The 18744-nt window shown below is 34.6% G+C and overlaps 1 protein-coding gene and 1 non-coding gene across 6 annotated transcripts in view; both read right to left on the bottom strand.

The window, feature by feature from the left end:
* CYLD (CYLD lysine 63 deubiquitinase) overlaps positions 1–18744 on the bottom strand; it is a 64351-nt gene that overhangs the window by 22071 nt on the left and 23536 nt on the right. For 4 of the 5 annotated variants that reach the window (XM_069497754.1, XM_069497752.1, XM_069497750.1 and 1 more), the window contains 2 exons: positions 3630–3728; positions 1901–2017 (listed from right to left, as the gene is read on the bottom strand). In XM_069497754.1, coding sequence (XP_069353855.1) covers positions 1901–2017; positions 3630–3728 — 216 coding nt within the window. Of the gene's footprint in view, positions 1–1900; positions 2018–3629; positions 3729–4722; positions 4732–18744 lie in introns of all 5 variants that reach the window. The other variant, XM_069497751.1, reaches the window with a different exon arrangement.
* On the bottom strand, positions 18568–18674 carry LOC138374084 (U6 spliceosomal RNA). Its single transcript, XR_011231354.1, has one exon. It is a non-coding gene; the product is annotated as a U6 spliceosomal RNA (small nuclear RNA).

An 18744-nucleotide genomic window follows, 5' to 3' on the forward strand; every position in this document is an offset into this window, starting at 1 on the left:
GACAGGAACAAGGATCTGAACTAAGGCCGCGGGTGCAGAAGTGAAGATGCAGGGAAAGAGTCTAGTGATACTAAAGAGGAGGAAATCCAGACAACTTGGTGACAACTGGATGTGACCAATGAAAGAGAGAGAGAGAATGTGCAGGATAAAGCCCAAACTTCTATTTTAGGCAGCTGGATTCACACATCCGTTTCCTCCACTCCACACCCTCAGCACACTCTTATCTGTCCTCTGACAAAACTTCTCCACAAAAACAGAACTCACTAAGGTTATTGGTGACTTCCAGGTGGCTAAATCTGATGGGCACTGTGTGGTCATCATCTGACCTCCCCCTCAAGAGCATTCAGTACTTCTATCCACTTGATCCTTGGCTTCTTAACCCGCAGTCTCTTGGTCTTCCCCGCATCTCTCTGGTCACTTTCTCTCCGACTCCTTTAACAACTTACCTTCCTCCCACCACAGTCATTAAGTTCCTCGGGTTCAGTCTTAACCCACACCCTCCATCCCCACTCCAACCCTAGGCAATATTATTCACACAATTTTAATTACCACAAAAGTAAAGCCAACCTACATATTTAATTCTCCAGCTCTTACTTCTCTTCTAAGCTCCAGCCCTGTACATCAACTGCCTATTTGACAAATCACCTCTAGGAATTTTAAAAAGCCCATTCAACTCAACATTTTCCAAATCACATCCATCACCTTCCTCCACCACCACCTATCTAAGTAGGCAAGCCAGAAAACCAGAAGTCACCACTGATATCTCTTTCTTCCTTAACTCTCACTTCCAATCTATCTGTAAGTTCTGTCAATGCACTTCCTAAATATCTCTTACATCCATTCACTTCTCTCCATCTCTTCCCTAAGTCTAGTCCCAGCTACTGCAATCTACTTCTGGGCCCTGAAACAGCCTCCAGTGGTGATCTTGCATTCACTCAGTCCCTACTTCAACCCATTATCTCCCCTGCAGTGAGAATGATCTTTCCAAGAGGCAAACTTGGTCATGCCACCCCTTGCTAAAAATCCATCAGTGGTTCCCATTTCCCTTTTAATAGGGCAACTAGGCTCCACACGGGCTAGCCCTGTTTGCTTTTCCATTCTCATTGCATAAAATGTTATGCCTCTCTCTATATTCTAGTCCTTGGCAAACACCAGGTTCCATTCTTCCCTTTACGTATGCTATACCCTCTGCCTAAAAAGCTCTTCTGTCCCCTCTCACTTTGTTACCTACCACTCCTCTGGTAACCCTAAGTGTGTGTCACTTCCCAGGGAGACACCCTGAGCCCCTGAATAAAATCCTCTCTAGCATGTTCTCAGAGCATCGTGCCCCTTCACTGCACTTGTCACCAAGGCAATGCTACACCCGACTCTGTGACTGTTTGATTAATTTCTAGCTTAACAACTTGACTATAAACTCAAAAAGGGCAAGGACCATGTCTATTTCTTCTCACCATTGTTACATTGGTGCCTAAAAGAATGCCTGGCACATAGTAGGCACTCAGTAAATATCTGTTGAACAGATGAATAAAAAAAAGAGAATATACTAGAAGAAAATGATATCCCACAACCAAGTGAAAAAAGTTTTTAAAAGGGGATGCTTTAAAAAGGGCAGGAAAGACCCAGACAGAGAAGTCCTTAAATTATTCAATTGATTCTAAAGATCTTCTGCCCCAAACAGATCAGTAAGGGAAGAGAACATGCTACTAATACATTTTTAAATGCTTTATTAATCTTAAAGCAGTATAGTTCAAATTGTGTAAAATATTTTAGTTCATCAATATTCTAAAAAATGATCTACCTATTCTATTTCCAAAAACAACAAATATTGGTGAAAAAGCCACTTTTCTCTGATGAGTTAAAAGAGAGGATCATTATAAAGAACATGAAAATTATAGATTACCTTCATCAATGTACCATGTATTTTTTGATTTGGATTGTTGTTGTGATTCAACAGAAGACCCATTTAAGGTATAAAATAATTCAGATCTGTTTCTATTTCCAGGGTCTGAGGTAGATCCTACAGAAAAAGAAAAGAGAAAAGTTCCTTTTAAAAATAAAGTCAATATAGTATCAAAATTTTTAGTAAGATAAATTAATATGAATATGGTGTTAACAACTGTTTACACAATCAATGGATATATACAAACACAATATATTTTATTATTGCCTTCACCTTTAAAAAGCTTCGTAAACATTTTGGCAATGTTAAAAAACATTCTTCAACCCAAAAGTCAATATAGGAGGGGAACCAGAATAAGTTAAAAGAAAAGCTTGCTCATTTTTTTAAAAAAACAAACTGCTTTAAGAAATCATTCCACGTACTATAGCTTATTTCTAAATGTCAAAATCATCATTCCCCAACTTCATTTGATGAACTCATTGGTTCACAAATTTAACCTATTATTAAAACAGTTCATTTCAGAAGAAGGTAATCTTCAAATGCTGTATACAAATCAATGCACAAATTAAGTTCAAAAGGAGTTAAGGTTTAAACATTTTGGAATTGTTTGCTCACCAAATTCCTTGCTTCGTTTCCTCATATCTTTGAAAAAGTAAAGTGCCATTATTTCTTATGTATCAGATTTGTTAAATGTAAGAGAGAGTGAGTGCAGCTATGTCACAGGCATTTCAAGACACTACCCCACGGTGCTGTTAACCAGAGGACATGTCACAGTGGGGAGCGGTGGGGTCTCCAGAACCCACACAAAAGGTGATTTCTTTTTTCTTTTTTTTTTTTTACATTTAAAGCAGGTAGCCCCATACTTACCTATAACCAAGATCTGCTACCACATAATACACCATGTCTGAAGGAAATCTTTAGGCTATGTATAGTTAAGTGAGAGTAGCAAGTTTGAGCTATCCTATATAGGTTAACATAAAAAATTTATAGGTTAACATAAAAAATACTATTACCTATATATCCTGCAATTAGTCCTAAGTCTCCCAGGGCTCAATGTCACATAAAATAATTCTTAAAGTATAATTTCCTTTTAAATGAAACCAAATAGTTTTATTCACTAGATAATTAAGGAAAAAACACTCTTCTCCTAACCCACAAGTGAGTTAACAAAAATTCTTACAGCTTATTAAATGAGCTGTTTGGCTAGTAAAACTACCATACCATAAATTTATGAAGTATGTGGAAGCTAATAAAAAAAAACCTGTGAACTCTTCATATATTATGAGGAAGCTTCTGGAAAAGAGACAAAAATTTTTGCTTAGCAGTTTGCAATTTAATTGGTGCCATATCTAGTTAGAAAACCACACAATTAATCTCTAGGATATTTTATCCTATCTAGTATTATCCATATATGATTATTTTGTACAGTCGCAATTCTAAACTATATATACAAATGTTACAAGTAGGGAGTTTCAAAAAACAGCTGATTATGGACAAGCAAACACACGGGTCCTCATGAGAAACTTTTCATCAGGTAAAAAAGACTGGGAGCTCTAGGCTTACTTAAGCAACAATATTTATATAAAAGTTTTAGTTTAACTACTAAAAATGTTTGAAAGGAGAAAGTCCACATATATGTTAAGGAATAAGAGCTTATAACCTTTTTTTAATGCTATTAAAAGTCAGATACCATGTAAATTACTAATGATTGTACCCTATTAATCCATACCTGTAGCCTTTGGTTTATTATGACTGGATGAACCTTTGTCCCCAACACCTCTTGACATAAAGGCAAGTTTGGGAGGCCTCCTTTCCTGTGTCACGCTATCTGAAACAGTAAACATGCTTTTTAAAGATAAAAGTAAAAATTCCTATAGAAAAGAAACAATCAAGAAAACAATGACAATAATGGGGGAAAAAAAAAAAAACTCCTTCCAAAAAGAAAGCAGAATTTTTACAGTTTTACAAATTCTTTTTAAAAGCTATCAAAAGTACTGAAAGAGATAATACCATGCAGGTATAAAATCAATGCTATACTTCAAAATGTGCTTTCTACAAAAAAATATACTCCCAAAATACAATTCAGCCAAATGCTTTAACCTCTTAAAAATGTAATTACTTATAGTCAATTTTACTTGAACACTACAAAGGAAACCTTACTCATAACTTTTTTTCTGCATTTCCCAAATCAGAATGCCCAAAATACCCCTATATATTATCAAGTGTTCCACACTCAAATATTTCTTGAGATAAGCAAAGATAAACAATGTCTTTACTGTATGAAACTGGAAGTTTTAATATGCTAATGTGTATTCTGAATCTCTCAAGGAGTAATAAACTTATTTGATAACATTTTTGTGCCACTCTGTTTAGTATCTCAACTTAATATATTTCACGGAACACAGTTGGAAAAAAGTTTGGTTAGGAATATGTATCATGGTTAGGAATGTTTTGGTTAAGAAGATGCATCGGTTTTTAAAAACATACATATGTTAAGAATAACACAGATGAGTATACAAACACTTATACAGATAAACAGGAAAAACACAGAACTATACACAGATTAAAAATGCACAAAGTCAAAGACATAAAACAATATATTTGAAAAAAATACTCAAAATTTCTTTTTGAAATATAGGTGCAATAAATTTGGCAAACTTGTTTTGGAAACAAAGACCACCCAACCTTAAAGCCCAGTAATGTTCATAAGATACTCATAAATACTGATAAAGTAAACGTAGAAGAGTCAGTGAGGAAAGTTTTTCCTTTGAAAACTTCAACAACACATCCGTGGAGCCCAACGTGACACTTAGGAGTCATACCTGATAAAGCTGTGTATCAGCAAAAACGATATCACCCACAGTGGATTTTTGAGGACAGAAAGAAAGAAATAGGAGAATTTTTATATTTTAAACACAAGGAAAAGACCATTAAAAAAAAAAAAAAGGAAATCATACTGAATTAATTATATGGAAATGATGCTTGGTAACTTCTTTCCATTGTTGGAAGAGGAGGGAATGTATTCTTAAACTATAGCTTAAACGCCTCAGAATATGATCAAATAGAATATGAAAATATTCCTTTAATTTGAAAAGTATACTGATTAACCATGATTATAACCAAGTGATATAGTAAAAGAAAAGCTATTTACTAAGACAGTAGTCCCGTCTTATCCACGCTTTCACTTTCCATGGTCTCAGTTACCCACGGTAAATTGTGGTCCAAAAATATTAAATGGAAAATTCTAGGAATAAACAATTTATAAGTTTTAAGTTGCATCCTGTTTGAGTAATGTGATGAAAGCTCACACAATTGGCGTCCACCCCACCCAGGACATGAACCATCCCTTTGTCCTATGTCTACACTGCATACACTCCCCGCCTGTTAGTCACTTAGTAGCCACTTCGGCTATCAGATCAACTGTTGTGATATCACAGTGCTTGTGTTCAAGTCACCTTTATTTTACTTAACAGCCCCAAAGTGCATGAGTACTGATGCTGCCATATTGTTATAATTGTTCCATTTTATTATTATTATTGTTGCTCTCTTACTGTACCTACTTTATAAACTAAACTTTATTATAGGTATATACATATAGGAAAAAATAACATATATAGGGTTTGGCTCTAGCCACAATTTCAAGCATCCAACAGGGGTCTTGGAAGGGGTCCCTGCAGATAAGGGGGGACTACTATATTTTTAGGATGTTACCATTCAGATATCTTTAAATATCACCTATGACAACTACTGCAGAAGGAAAATCTTACTCACTGGGAAAAGTTCCCAAATTATAGTATATAAATTGACTAAAGAAAAATAATTCCCACTATTAACTATAATTAACTGTATAAAACTTCACTTAAAAAAAGATACTCACATGCATACCATAATATATATACATTATACAATTGGTAGCCATTATAACAAATGTGGCAAATGGTCTTCCCTTTGTTAGGCTATTAGGGCACCCTAGTAATACTGAAGGGCCAAACAGATGAGGCAGTGGTGACAGCTCTGCTGGTGACAGCTCTGCTGATAAGCCCTTCTGGGGAGGGCTCCAAAGATTACAAACGTGAGCTGGAGGGCACTGGAGTAGGAAACTATAGTAACCTTCTGCCAAAGACTGTCCGAGAGGGGATCAAATGTCAACTTCGAGGAATAAGATACTTCAACAGAATCGTATGTAGATAAAGGGTCACATACCACATCTAACTTGTCCTCCAGCAATTATATACCAAATATTTCTTGTTACTTTGTCACAACTATGTTCATAATCTACAACTTCTTGAGTCATGAAGCAAAGCCTTCCAATTTAAATGAATTTTAAGAGATTACAACTCAGGAAAGGGTAAATATGAGATAGTAAACAAGGTAAGGAATAAATTCAGTAGATAATTTTGTGAAACTAAAACAATCCTGATTAAAGATACTAAAAGAGAAAGCAAGAAATATCCACCAAACAATATGTACAAAAATGTACACAGCAGCCCTATTCATAACAACCAAAATCTAGAAACAATTCATTCCACACAAGAATGGATAAACAAATGGTGGTCTATTCATATGATGGAATACTATATAGCAATAAAAAGGAATAAACTACTGATATACACAACAACATGGACACTGTGTTGAGCAAAAGACACTAGATCAAAAGTATCCATTATATATGTACAGCAAGACTGAATTCAAAATGATAAAAATTTGCCTTATGACACAAGAAGGAAAAGAATGATAAAATTAATAGCTTATCTGTCACTCTTATTGATTTAATCAGAAAAAGAAAATCCCTTGGAAAATCTTGGGCTGGAAATCATAACAATAAACAAGTGAACAAGTTATCATTCAAATCAAAAGAAATGTCTACGAATTGGAATGGGAGGATGGAATAAACATACTTTCCCTCTTTCTCCTGCTAAGTACAACTAAAAATTCTGGACATAATATATAAAACAAATATTAGAAGACTCTGAAAGGTGGAGAAGAGAAGGTGGACTTGCTAGGAACCTCAAGACCTAAGAAATGACACAGTGGGTATTTCCCTGGGTTTTCTTCTTGCTTAAGTTCTTATCTCAGACTTAGAGCTGAAGAAGCCAACAACCCAGAAACATCGATGGGCATAGACAAAAGAAAGTCCCAACAAAAGTCTGAAGGACATCAATTCTCCCTAAAGTTATATATAGGTTTAATGCAATTCCTATCAAAATCTCAACAGGATTTTGAGTATATGTACACAGGATTATTCTAAAATAAATATGGAGAGGCAAAAGATCTAGAATAGCTAAAATGATTTTGGAAAAGAAGAATAAAGTAGGAAGGATATGTTTACCTGATTACAAACTTACTATTAATATTTAGCTACTGTAATTGAGACTGTGGTATTGGCTGTGGGATAGACACACAGATCAATGGAACAGAATGGAGAACCAAGAAACAGACCCACACAATATGCCCATTTGATTTTTGACAAAGTACAAAAGCAATTCAATGGAAGAAAGTCTTTTCAACAAATAGTGCTGGAGCAATTAGAATGCATAGGTTTAAAAAAAGAACATCTATTTAAGTCTCACATCTTATAAAAATTAACTCAAAATGGATCACACACTTACATGTAAAAATGTATAAGAGAACAAAGACATAAAGAAATTAGAACTTTCATACACATTGCTGGTAAAAATGTAAATGGTGCAGCTGCTTTGCAAAACAGTCTGGCAGTTCTATGAATAACTAATCATAGTGTTGCCATATGACCCAGCAATTCCACTCCTAGGCATATACCCAATAGAACCAAAAACATACGTCCACAGAAAAACTTGTACATGAATGCTCATGGCAGCATTTTTCATAATAGACAAAAACTAGAAACAATCTAAATGCTCATCAACTGATGAACAGATAAACAAAATATGGTATATCCATTTACTGAAATATTATTCAGCCATATAAAGGACTAGAGTAGTGATACATGCTACAACATGGATGAACCTTGAAAAGATTCATGCTTAAGTGAAGGAAGCCAGACACAAAGGGCCACATATTTTCTAATTCCATTTATATGAAATGTCCCAAATAGGCAAATCTACAGAGACAGAAAGCAGATTGCCAGGGGCTGAATGTAGGAGGCTATGCAGAGTGACTGCTCAATGGGCATAGGGCTCCCATTTGAGATGATGAAAAAGTTCTGGAACTAGATAGCGATGATGGCTGCACATTATAAGCATACTTAGTATCACTGACTTATATATTTTAAAAGGGCAAATATAATGGTATGTGAATTATATTTCAATTTTTAAAAGCTTAGGAGAAAATCTTCCACATCTGAAGCTAAATAAAAATTGTTTGGCTGGATGCCAAAAGCATGATTCATAAAAGGCAAATTTTATAAATTGGACTTCATAAAATAAAAATCTTTTGCTCTGCGAAAGATTCTATTCAGAGGATAAAAAGACAAGCTACAAACTAGGAGAAAATATGTGCAAACCACATGTCCAACAAAGGACTAGTATCTAGAATACATAAAGAATTCTCAAGACTCAACAGTAAAAAAGCACATGATCCAATTAGAACCTGGGTAAAAGAGATGAAGACACCTTTCACTCAAGAAGATATAAAGATGGCAATAAGCATATGAAAACATGTTCAACATCATGAGCCATCAGGCAAACTCAAATTAGAATCACAATGAGATATCACTGTAAACCTCTTAGAATGGCTAAAATTAAAAATAGTAACAATACCAAATGCTGGTGAGGATGTGGAGAAACCGAATTACTCATATATTGCTGACGGTCAAGAAAAATGTATAGTCACTCCAGAAATAAGTTTAGCAGTTTTTTAAAAAACTAAACATGCAAATGTCATACAACCAGCAAGTGTACACCTGGACAATTATGTCCGAAAAATAAAGATTTATGTTCACTCAAAAATCTGTACACAGATGTTTATAAAAGCATTATTCATGATAGCCAAAAACTGGAAACAAACCAGATGTCCTTCAATGGGTAAACTGTTAAATAAAATTGGTACATCCATAATATGGAATATTATTCAGTAATATAAAGGAACAAACCATTGATATACACACCAACATGGATAAATCTCCAGAGAATTACACTGAGTGAAAAAAGGCCAATCTCAAAAGGTTACATATTGTACAATTCCATTTATGTAACCTTTTGAAATGACAAAACTATAGAAATGGAGAGCAGATTAGTGGTTGTCAGAAGTTAAGGATGGGTGGGAGTGGGAGGGAATTAGTGTGGCGATACGAGGGCAACATAAGGGATTCTGGTGGTAACGTGAATGTTCTGTATCTTGACCATATCCGTGTCAACAACCTGGCTGTGACACTGTACTACAGTTTTACAAGATGTTACCACTGGGACAAACTGGTTAAAGGGTACAAAGGATCTCTCTTTCTCTCTGCATATGAATCTATAATAATCTCAAATATTTGCAAATCATATATCTGATAAAGGGCTTGTATTCAGGAAGATATACACATGAAAAGATGTTCAATACCATTGGTCATCAGTGAAGTGCAAATTAAAATCACAATTAGCTTCTACTATGGCTAAAATTTAAAAGACTGACCATACCAAGTGTTGGCAAAGACATGGAAGAATTGTAACCCTCATATTCTGCAGCTGGGAATGTAAAATAGTGCAACCACTTTGGAAAGACAGCTTGGCAGGTTTTGGGTTTATGTATAAGTTACATAATCACCTACAATAGTACCAGCCATTCCATATCTAGGTATGTACCCAAGAGAAAGGAAAGCATATGTCTATACAAAGATTTGTACATCAATTTTCATAGCAGCATTATTCATAACAGCCAAAAACTAAAAACAGCCCAAATGTCCATCAATAAGTGCATGTATAAACAAATAGATATATCCATAAAATGGAATACTTTTCAGCAGTAAAAAGGATAGCATGGATTAATCAAAAAATAATCATGTTGAGTAAAATAAGCCAGACCAAAAAAAAGTGTACATTTCAAGTTGTTCCACTTATATAAAATTCTTAAAAATGTGAACAGTCTACAAGAAACCCAATTCACCTATAAAGACACACATAGACTGAAAATAAAGGGTTGTAAAAGATATTCTATGCAAATGGAAACTGAAAAAGAGTAGTAGCTATATTTCTCTCAGGTAAAATAGATTTTGAGACAAAAATTGTAAAAAGAGACAAAGAAGGTCATTACATAATGATAAAGGGATCAAATCCACAAGAGGATATAACAATTCTAAATATATATGCACTCTACACTGGAGCACCCAGACATACAAAAGCAAATATTACCAGAGCTAAGGAGAGAGGCAGACCCCAATACAATAATCATCAGAGACCTCAACACTCCACTTTCAGCATTGGACAGATCATCCAGACAGAAAATCAACAAAGAAACATTGGACTTAGTCGAGTACTACAGACCAAATGGACCTCATAGATATTTACAGAACATTTTATCCAATAGCTGCAGAATACACATCCTCTTCTCAGCTCATGGATCATTCTCAAGGATAGATCATAAGTTAGGCCACAAAAGAAGTCTTTAAAAAATGTTTAAAAAATTAAATTTACCAAGTATTTTCCCCAGAAATGGAATAAAACTAGAAATCAATAACAAGAGGAACACTGGAGAATATACACATCCATAGAAATTAAACAATACGCTCCTGAATGACCAGTGGATCAATGAAGAGATTAAGAAGGAAATTAAAAAATTTCTCAAAACAAATGAAAATACAAGATATCAAAACCTATGGGATACAGCCAAAAACAGTAATAAGAGGAAAGTTTATAGCAATAAGAGCCTACTTCAAAAAAGTTGAAAAGCTTCAAATAAACAACCTAATGATACATTATCAAAGAACTAGAAAAACAAGAGCAAATCAAACCCAAAATTAGTAGAAGAAAAGAAATAATAAAAATCAGAGAAGAAATAAATAAAATTGAGAGAGCATCGAACCCTAACCAGGGAGAAATGAAGTTGAAACCAAAAAAAAGACAATGAAACAAAAAATTGTTTTGAAAAGATAAACAAAATTGACACAACTTTAGTCAGACTAAGAAAAAAGGACAGAAGACTCAAATAAAATCAGAAATGAAAAAGGAGACATTACAACTGATACTGGATACTGCAGATAATTAGAGAATACTATGAGCAACTATATGCCAATAAATAGGAAAACCTAAATGGATGAATTCCTAGACACATACAACCTACCAAGATTGAACCAGGAAGAAACCTAAAACCTGAATAAACCAATAACAAGTAATGCAATAGAAGCAGTAATAAAAAGTCTCCTATCAAAGAAAAGCTCAGGACCTGATGCCATCACTGCTGAATTCTACCAAGCATTGAAAGAATAATACCAGTCCTACTCAAACTATTCCAAAAATTGAGAAGAGAATACTCCCAAACTCATTCTACAAGGCCTGTATCACCCTGATACCAAAACCAGGCAAAGACAACAACAAAAAAAGAAAACTATAGGCCAATATCTCTGATAAACATTGATACAAAAATCCTCAACAAAATACTAGCAAACCAAATTCAACAACTTATTAAAAAGATTATTCATCATGATCAAGTGGGATTCATCCCAGAGATGCAAGGATGGTTCCACATATGCAAATCAATCAATGTGACACATTACATCAACAGAAAGAAGGACAAAAACCATATGATCATTTCAATTGATGATGAAAAGCATTCTATAAAATGATGATAATAAACTCTCAAAAAACTGGTTATAGAAGGAACTTACCTCAACATGATAAAAGCCATATATGACAGAACCACAGGTAGTATCATCCTGAATGGGGAAAAAGTGAAAGCCTTTCCTCTAAGATCTGAAACAAGACAAGGATGCCCACTTTCACCACTGTTATCCAGCATAGTACTGGAAGTTCTAGCTAGAAGGATCAGACAAGAGAAAGAAATAAAGAGCATCCAATTGGAAAGGAAAATGTAAAATTATCCTTGAGAACAGTATAATCTTCTATCTAAAGAAACCTAAAGATTCCACAAAAAAAATTATTAAAACATGATACACAAATTCAGCAAAGTTGCAGGATACAAAAATCAACATACAAAAATCAGTAGCATTTCTATATGTCCACACTAAGCAATCTGAAAAAGAAACCAAGAAAGTAATCCCATTTACAATAGCTACAAATAAAATGAAATACTTAGAAATAAACTTAAGAAGATCTCTATAATGAAAACTATAAAACACTGATGAAAGAAATTAAAGAGGACACAAAAAAATGGAAAGATATTTCACGTTCATGGATTGGAAGATTCAATATTGTTAAAATGCCCCTACTGCAATGTACAGAGTCAATACAATCCCCACCAAAAAACCAATGACACTCTTCATAGAAATAGAAAAAAATAATCCTAAAATTTACATGGGATCACAAAAAAAAAAAAAAAAAAAAAAACAGAATAGCCAAAGGCATCCTGAGCAAAAAGAAAAAAAACTGGAGGACTCACATTATCTGACTTCAAATTATACTACAGAGCTGTAGTAAACAAAACAGCATGGTATTGGCACAGAAACAGACACATAGACCAATGGAACAGAATAGAGAACCCAGAAATAAATCCACACACCCATAGGTGAACTTATCTTCAACAAAAATGCCAAGAACATACAGTGGGGAAACGACAGTCTCTTCAGTAAATGGTGCTGGGAAAACTGGACATTCATATGCAGAAGAATGAAACTAGACCTCTCTCACCATATATAAAAATAAAATCAAAATAGATAAAAGACTTAAACCTAAGATTGAAAGTTTGAAAAAACTAAAAGAAAACATTGGAAAAATGCTTCAGGATATTGGTCTGGGCAAGGACTTCTTGAGTAATACCCCCAAAGCACTGGCAATCAAAGCAAAATTGTACAAATGGGATCACATCAAGCTTAAAAGCTTCTGCACAGCAAAGGAAACAATCAAGTGAATAGACAAGCCACAGAATGACAGAAAATACTTACAAACTACCCATCTGACAAGGGATTAATAACTAGAATATATAAGGAGCTTCAATAACTCAATATGAAAATATTAAATAATCCAATTTAAAAATGGGCAAAGGATCTACATAGACATTTCTCAAAAGAAGACATACAAATGGCGAATAGGTATATGAAAAAATGCTCAACATCATTAGTCATCAGAGAAATGCAAATCAAAACTACAATGAGATATCATCTCACTCCAGTTAAAATGGTTTTTATCAAAAAGGCAATAACAAATGCTGGTGAGGATGTGGGGAAAAGGAAATCCTTGTACCTGCTGGGGGGAATGTATTATATTACTAAATTAGTTCAACTACTATGGAAAACAGTATGCACGTTCCTCAAAAAACTAAAAATAGAACTACCATATGACCCAGCAATCCCACTGCTAGGTATATATCCAAAAGAAGGGAATTCAGTATATTGAAAAGATATCTGCACTCCCATGTTTATATGTTTATTGCAGCACTATTCACAACAGCCAAGATTTGGAATCAACCTCAATGTTCATCAACAGAAGAATGGATAAAGAAATTGTGGTACATATATACAATGGAATATTATTAATATATAGCTATAAAAAAGAATGAAATCCTGCCATTTGCAACAACATGGATAGAACTGGAAAACACTGTTAAGTGAAATGAGCCAAGCACAGAAAGATAAATCTCACATGTTCTCACTCATATGTGGGAGGTAAATATTAAAAACAATTGATCTCATGGAGACAAGAGTGTAGAATGATGGTTACCAGAGGCTGAGAAGGGTAGCAGGGAAGAGGGGATAAAGTGGAGATGGTTAACTGGTACAAAAATATAGTTAGAATGAACAATATTTGATAGCATAACAAAGTAACCATAATCAATAAGTGAGGGTATACTTTAAAATAACTAAAAAAAGTGGAATTGGAATTTTCTAACACAAAGAAATGATAAATGCCTGAGATGATGGATACCCCAATTACCCTGATTTGATTAGTTCATTCTGTATACCTGTATCAAAACATCACATGTACCCTATAAATATATACAACTATTACGTACCCAATAATTAAAAATTTTTTTAAATGTGAACATACAGTGACAGAAGATCAGTGTTTGCCTGCATTTGGGGGCACAAAAGCAGAGGGGGGAATCTCAAAGGGCATATCCCAAAGGGAGTGATGGATACGTTCATTATCTTGATTATGCAGATGGTCTCACAGGTGTACACATATGTCAAAACTTATCAAATTATAAACTATGTGCAGTTTATTATATGGCAAGTGTATCTCAATATAGCTATTAAAAATTTTAAAAAGAAGATACATGAAGCCTATAAGATATGCAAATATTGAATAACACAAAATTAAAAAAACGATCAAGGATACAAAAGGAAAGTAGGTAGCTGGGATCAGTGTTAGGAAAGTTCTCACTAGATATCTTTTTAAAATTCTGTGTAAATGAATATACTGCTTAGTCTAAAAAAAAAAATAGCATTATACTCCCAACCCCCACAACTAGAAAAGAAGATACAGGCTGAACTAGAAAAGCAGAAATGTACAATTTAGGGGTGGCACTAATTGATATGCTTCCTCATAACTTCAAGAACCTGACTATAATGTCAAATTAGATACGTTAGCATTTTTAACCATTTGGAATAGAAGTATAGAGAGAAAAAATTTTATAATAGGTTTAAGATTCCTACATCTTTTACTCAAAGGTATCTTTCAGAAGCCAACTTTAACAAGCAACTGACTGGAAAGAATTCTTTCCTAATCTCACCAGCTGTTCAACTGTTCCAAAAAGAAGCTTTTTTAAATGCTGCAAATATTAATTTTGTCCTACAAATGAAGGTAATTTGTCAAGAAAAAGAAAAAAAGGAACTAAAGGAGACACTTTGACTCTTTTTTCCCCTCAAGAAAAGAGTGTTAATGATGACATGAAATACAGATGAAGACTCATTCAAATAAACTAAATTAATTTTCGTTTACACAACTTTAGTTTTAAAAGTCCATTTGCAAGCTTTATTTTGTTGGCAAATAAGTATAATTTATGTATTATGTTATAAAAGCTGGTATCATTCTTAATTATCTCCTATTCAGGGTTTATGAAAATCAAGCTTTAAAAGGAAAAAAATAGCATTCTTTTCCTCTCTCTTCACTGCTCTGAGCCAGCAATAATGACAATGATGATGCTGATCTGCAACATCAAAATGTGTCTAACAAGTGACTCCTGAGATATTCATGTAACTGATTTTTATTATTTTAGTCCTATACCAATATTTAAATAAAATATAATTATAAATGTTTTTAAGATAAATACTACTAATGAAACAATTCCTTCTCAGGTTATACTCAATTCTATCACACAAAAACAGAAATGGCAGCTTTTTTCTTTTCCTTTCTTTTTAAGTGCTACTGCAGAACCCAAGATAATTTACATTTCAAACCAAATTGAGATGTGTAAAAAATATACAGGAGGAAATATAGCTCTAGAGTGTGGGGGAAAAAGCACTTCAAATATTTATTCTACAGCAGACTGAGAAAAACACAATCAATTATACATAACCCCACTTCATAGTTCAGGTATCTCTTTCTTTCTTAAGTTATGATACTTAACTAATGATTTCCTTAGACCTCCCCAACTTACTCAACATAATGAATTATATTCAGTTGTAAAATGTAAAATTCAAAGATGTGAAATTAAAGTAGGTAAAAAGAATGGTTATACTTAATCTAAAATGCCATAAGGTTTTGAGCTTTCAAAAGTACCCTTTGAAATTAAAAAGAAAAATCATAAGGGAAACCCCAAAACATAAAGCCATACCTCAGAGGTATTTCAGGATCAGTTCCAGACTGCCGCAATAAAGCAAGTATCACAATAAAGGGAGTCATACAACTTTTTTGGCTTCCCAACGCATATAAAAGTTATGTTTATACTATACCGTAGTCTATTAAGTGTGCAATACCATTATGTCTAAAAAAATTGAATTCAGTAACATATCAAAAAAATAATTCACCATGACCAGGTGGGCTTTATTCCAGGGATGCAAGGCTGGTTCAACATACGCAAATCTATAAATGCAATTTGCCTCATAAATAAAACCAAGAACAAAGATCATATGATTCTCTCAACAGATGCAGAAAAAGCATTTGATAAAGTCCAGCACACCTTTGCGATAAAAACTCTTAACAAAATAGGCATAGACGGGTCATACCTCAAAATTATCAAGTCCATTTACGACAAACCCACAGCCAATATCATACTGAATGGGGAATAAATTGAAACCATTCCCACTTAGAACCGGAACTAGACAAGGTTGCCCACTATCTCCACTTCTATTCAACATAGCGCTGGAAGTCCTTGCTAGAGCAATTAGACAAGAGGGGAATTAAGGGTGTCCAAATGGGGGCAGATGAGATCAAACTCTTGCTCTTTGCCGATGATATGATATTGTACCTAGAAAACCCCAAGGATTCAACCAAGAGACTACTAGAATTGATAAATGAATTCAGTAAAGTCTAAGGATACAAAATCAATACACACAAATCAGAGGCATTCATATACGCCAATAACAATCAAGCCAAAATTCAAATAAAAAAATGCATATATCTTAATTTAAAAATACTCTATCACTAAAAAATGCAAATAATTATCTGAGCCTTCAGCAAGTCATAATCTTCTTCCCGGTGGAGGGTCTTGCCTCAACATTGATGGCTGCTGACTAATGAGGGCGGTGGTTGCTGAAGGTTGGGGTGGCTGTGGCAATTTCTTAAAATAAGACAATTGGCTTTGTGTGGTGGCTCACACCTATAATCCTAGCACTTTGGGAGGACCGCCTGAAGCCAAGAGTTCCAGATCAGCCTGGGCAACAGGGAGACCCTCATCTCCACAAGAAATAAAAAAATTAGCCAGGCATGGTGGTGCGCGCCTGTAGTCCCAGCTACTTAGGAGGCTGAGGCAGGAGGATCGCCTGAGCCCAGGAGTTTGAGGCTGCAGTGAGCTATGATGATGCAACTGCACTCTAGCCCAGGCAACAGAGTGAGACCCTGTCTCTAAATAAATAAATAAAAATAACACAACAATGAAGTTTGCTGCATCAATTGACTCTTTCATAAAAGATTTCTCCGCAGCATGCAATGTTGTTTTCAACCATGTTCACAGCATTGTCACCAGGAGTAGATTCCATCTTGAGAAACCATTTTCTTTCCTCATCCATAAGAAGCAACTCTTCATCTGTTCTCATTTCCTCATGAGATTGCAGCAATTCAGTCACATGTGCAGGCTCTGCTTCTAGGTCTAGTTCTCTTGCTATTTCTACCACATCTGTAGTTACTTTCTATATTGAAATTTGAACCCCTCTCAAAGTCATCCAAGAGGGTCTGAATCAATTTCTTCCACACTCCTGTTAATGTTGATATTTTGAAAGCCTCCCCTATGAACCATGAATGTTCTTAATGGTATCTAGAATGGTGAATCCTTTCCAGAAAGTTTTCAATTTACTTTGCCTAGGTCCATCAGAGGACTCACTACCTAGGGCAGCTATAGCCTTACAAAATGTATTTCTTAAATAACAAGACTTGACAGTCAAAATTACTCCTTCATCTATACGTTGCAGAATGGATGTTGTGTTAGCAGGCATGAAAACAACATTCATCTCTTTTTACATCACAATCAGAGTTCTTGGGTGACCAGGTGCATTGTCAATGAGCAGTAATAATTTTGAAAGGAATTTTTCTTTCTGAGTGGTCTCAACAGTGGGCTTAAAATATTCAGCAAACCATGCTGTAAACAGATGTGCTGTTATCCAGGCTTTGTTGTTTCGTTTATAGAGCACAGGCAGAGTAGATTTACCATAATTCTTAAAGGACCTAGTGTTTTCAGCATGGTAAATGAGCACTGGCTTCAACTTAACGTCACCAGCTGCACTAGACCCTAACAAGAGAATCAGCTTGCCCTTTGAAGCTTTGAAGCCAGGTATTGACTTCTCCTCTCTAGCTATGTAAGTCTTAAATGGTATCTTCTTCCAATAGAAGACTGTTTTGTCGACATGGAAAATCTTTTGTTTAGTGTAGCCATCTTCATCAGTGAACTTAGCTACACATTCTGGATAACCTGCTGCAACTTCTACATCAGAAGAATTTGCTGTTTCACTTCACGCTTTTATGTTATGAAGAGGGCTTCTTCTTTAAACCTCATGAACCAACCTCTGCTAGTTTCAAACTTTTCTTCTGCAGCTTCCTCATCTGTCTCAGCCTTTACAGAATTAAAGAAAGTTAAGGCCTTGTTCTGGATTAGGATTTGGCTTAACAGAATGTTGTAGCTGGTTTGATCTCCTATTCATACCACTGAAACTTTCTCCACATCAGTGACAAGGCTGTTTCTCTTTCTTATCATTCATGTGTTCACTGGAATAGTAGTTTTAATTTCCGTTAAGAACTTTTTCTTTTGCATTCACTACTTGGCCAACTGGTACAAGAGGGCTAGTTTTTGGCCTACCACAGCTTTCAACATGCCTTCCTCACTAAGTTTAATCATTTCTAGCTTTTGATTTAAAGTGAGATATGTGTAACTCTTTCTATCTCTTGAACATTTTTATTCTTGTTTTCAATGGTAGCAATATTCTCTTATTTTTTATTTTAGAGTATTAAAATATGGAACACTTCACGAATTTGTGTGTCATCCTTGTGCAGGGGCCATGCTAATCTTCTCTGTATCGTTCCAATTTTAGTATATATGCTGCCGAAGCGAGCACTCTCTTGAATATTTAGAGGCCACTGCAGGGTTATTAATTGGCCCAGTTTCAGTATTGTTGTTTCTCAGGA

This window comes from Eulemur rufifrons, chromosome 23, assembly GCF_041146395.1.
Source record: "Eulemur rufifrons isolate Redbay chromosome 23, OSU_ERuf_1, whole genome shotgun sequence".
NCBI classification, from domain to species: Eukaryota; Metazoa; Chordata; class Mammalia; order Primates; family Lemuridae; genus Eulemur; species Eulemur rufifrons.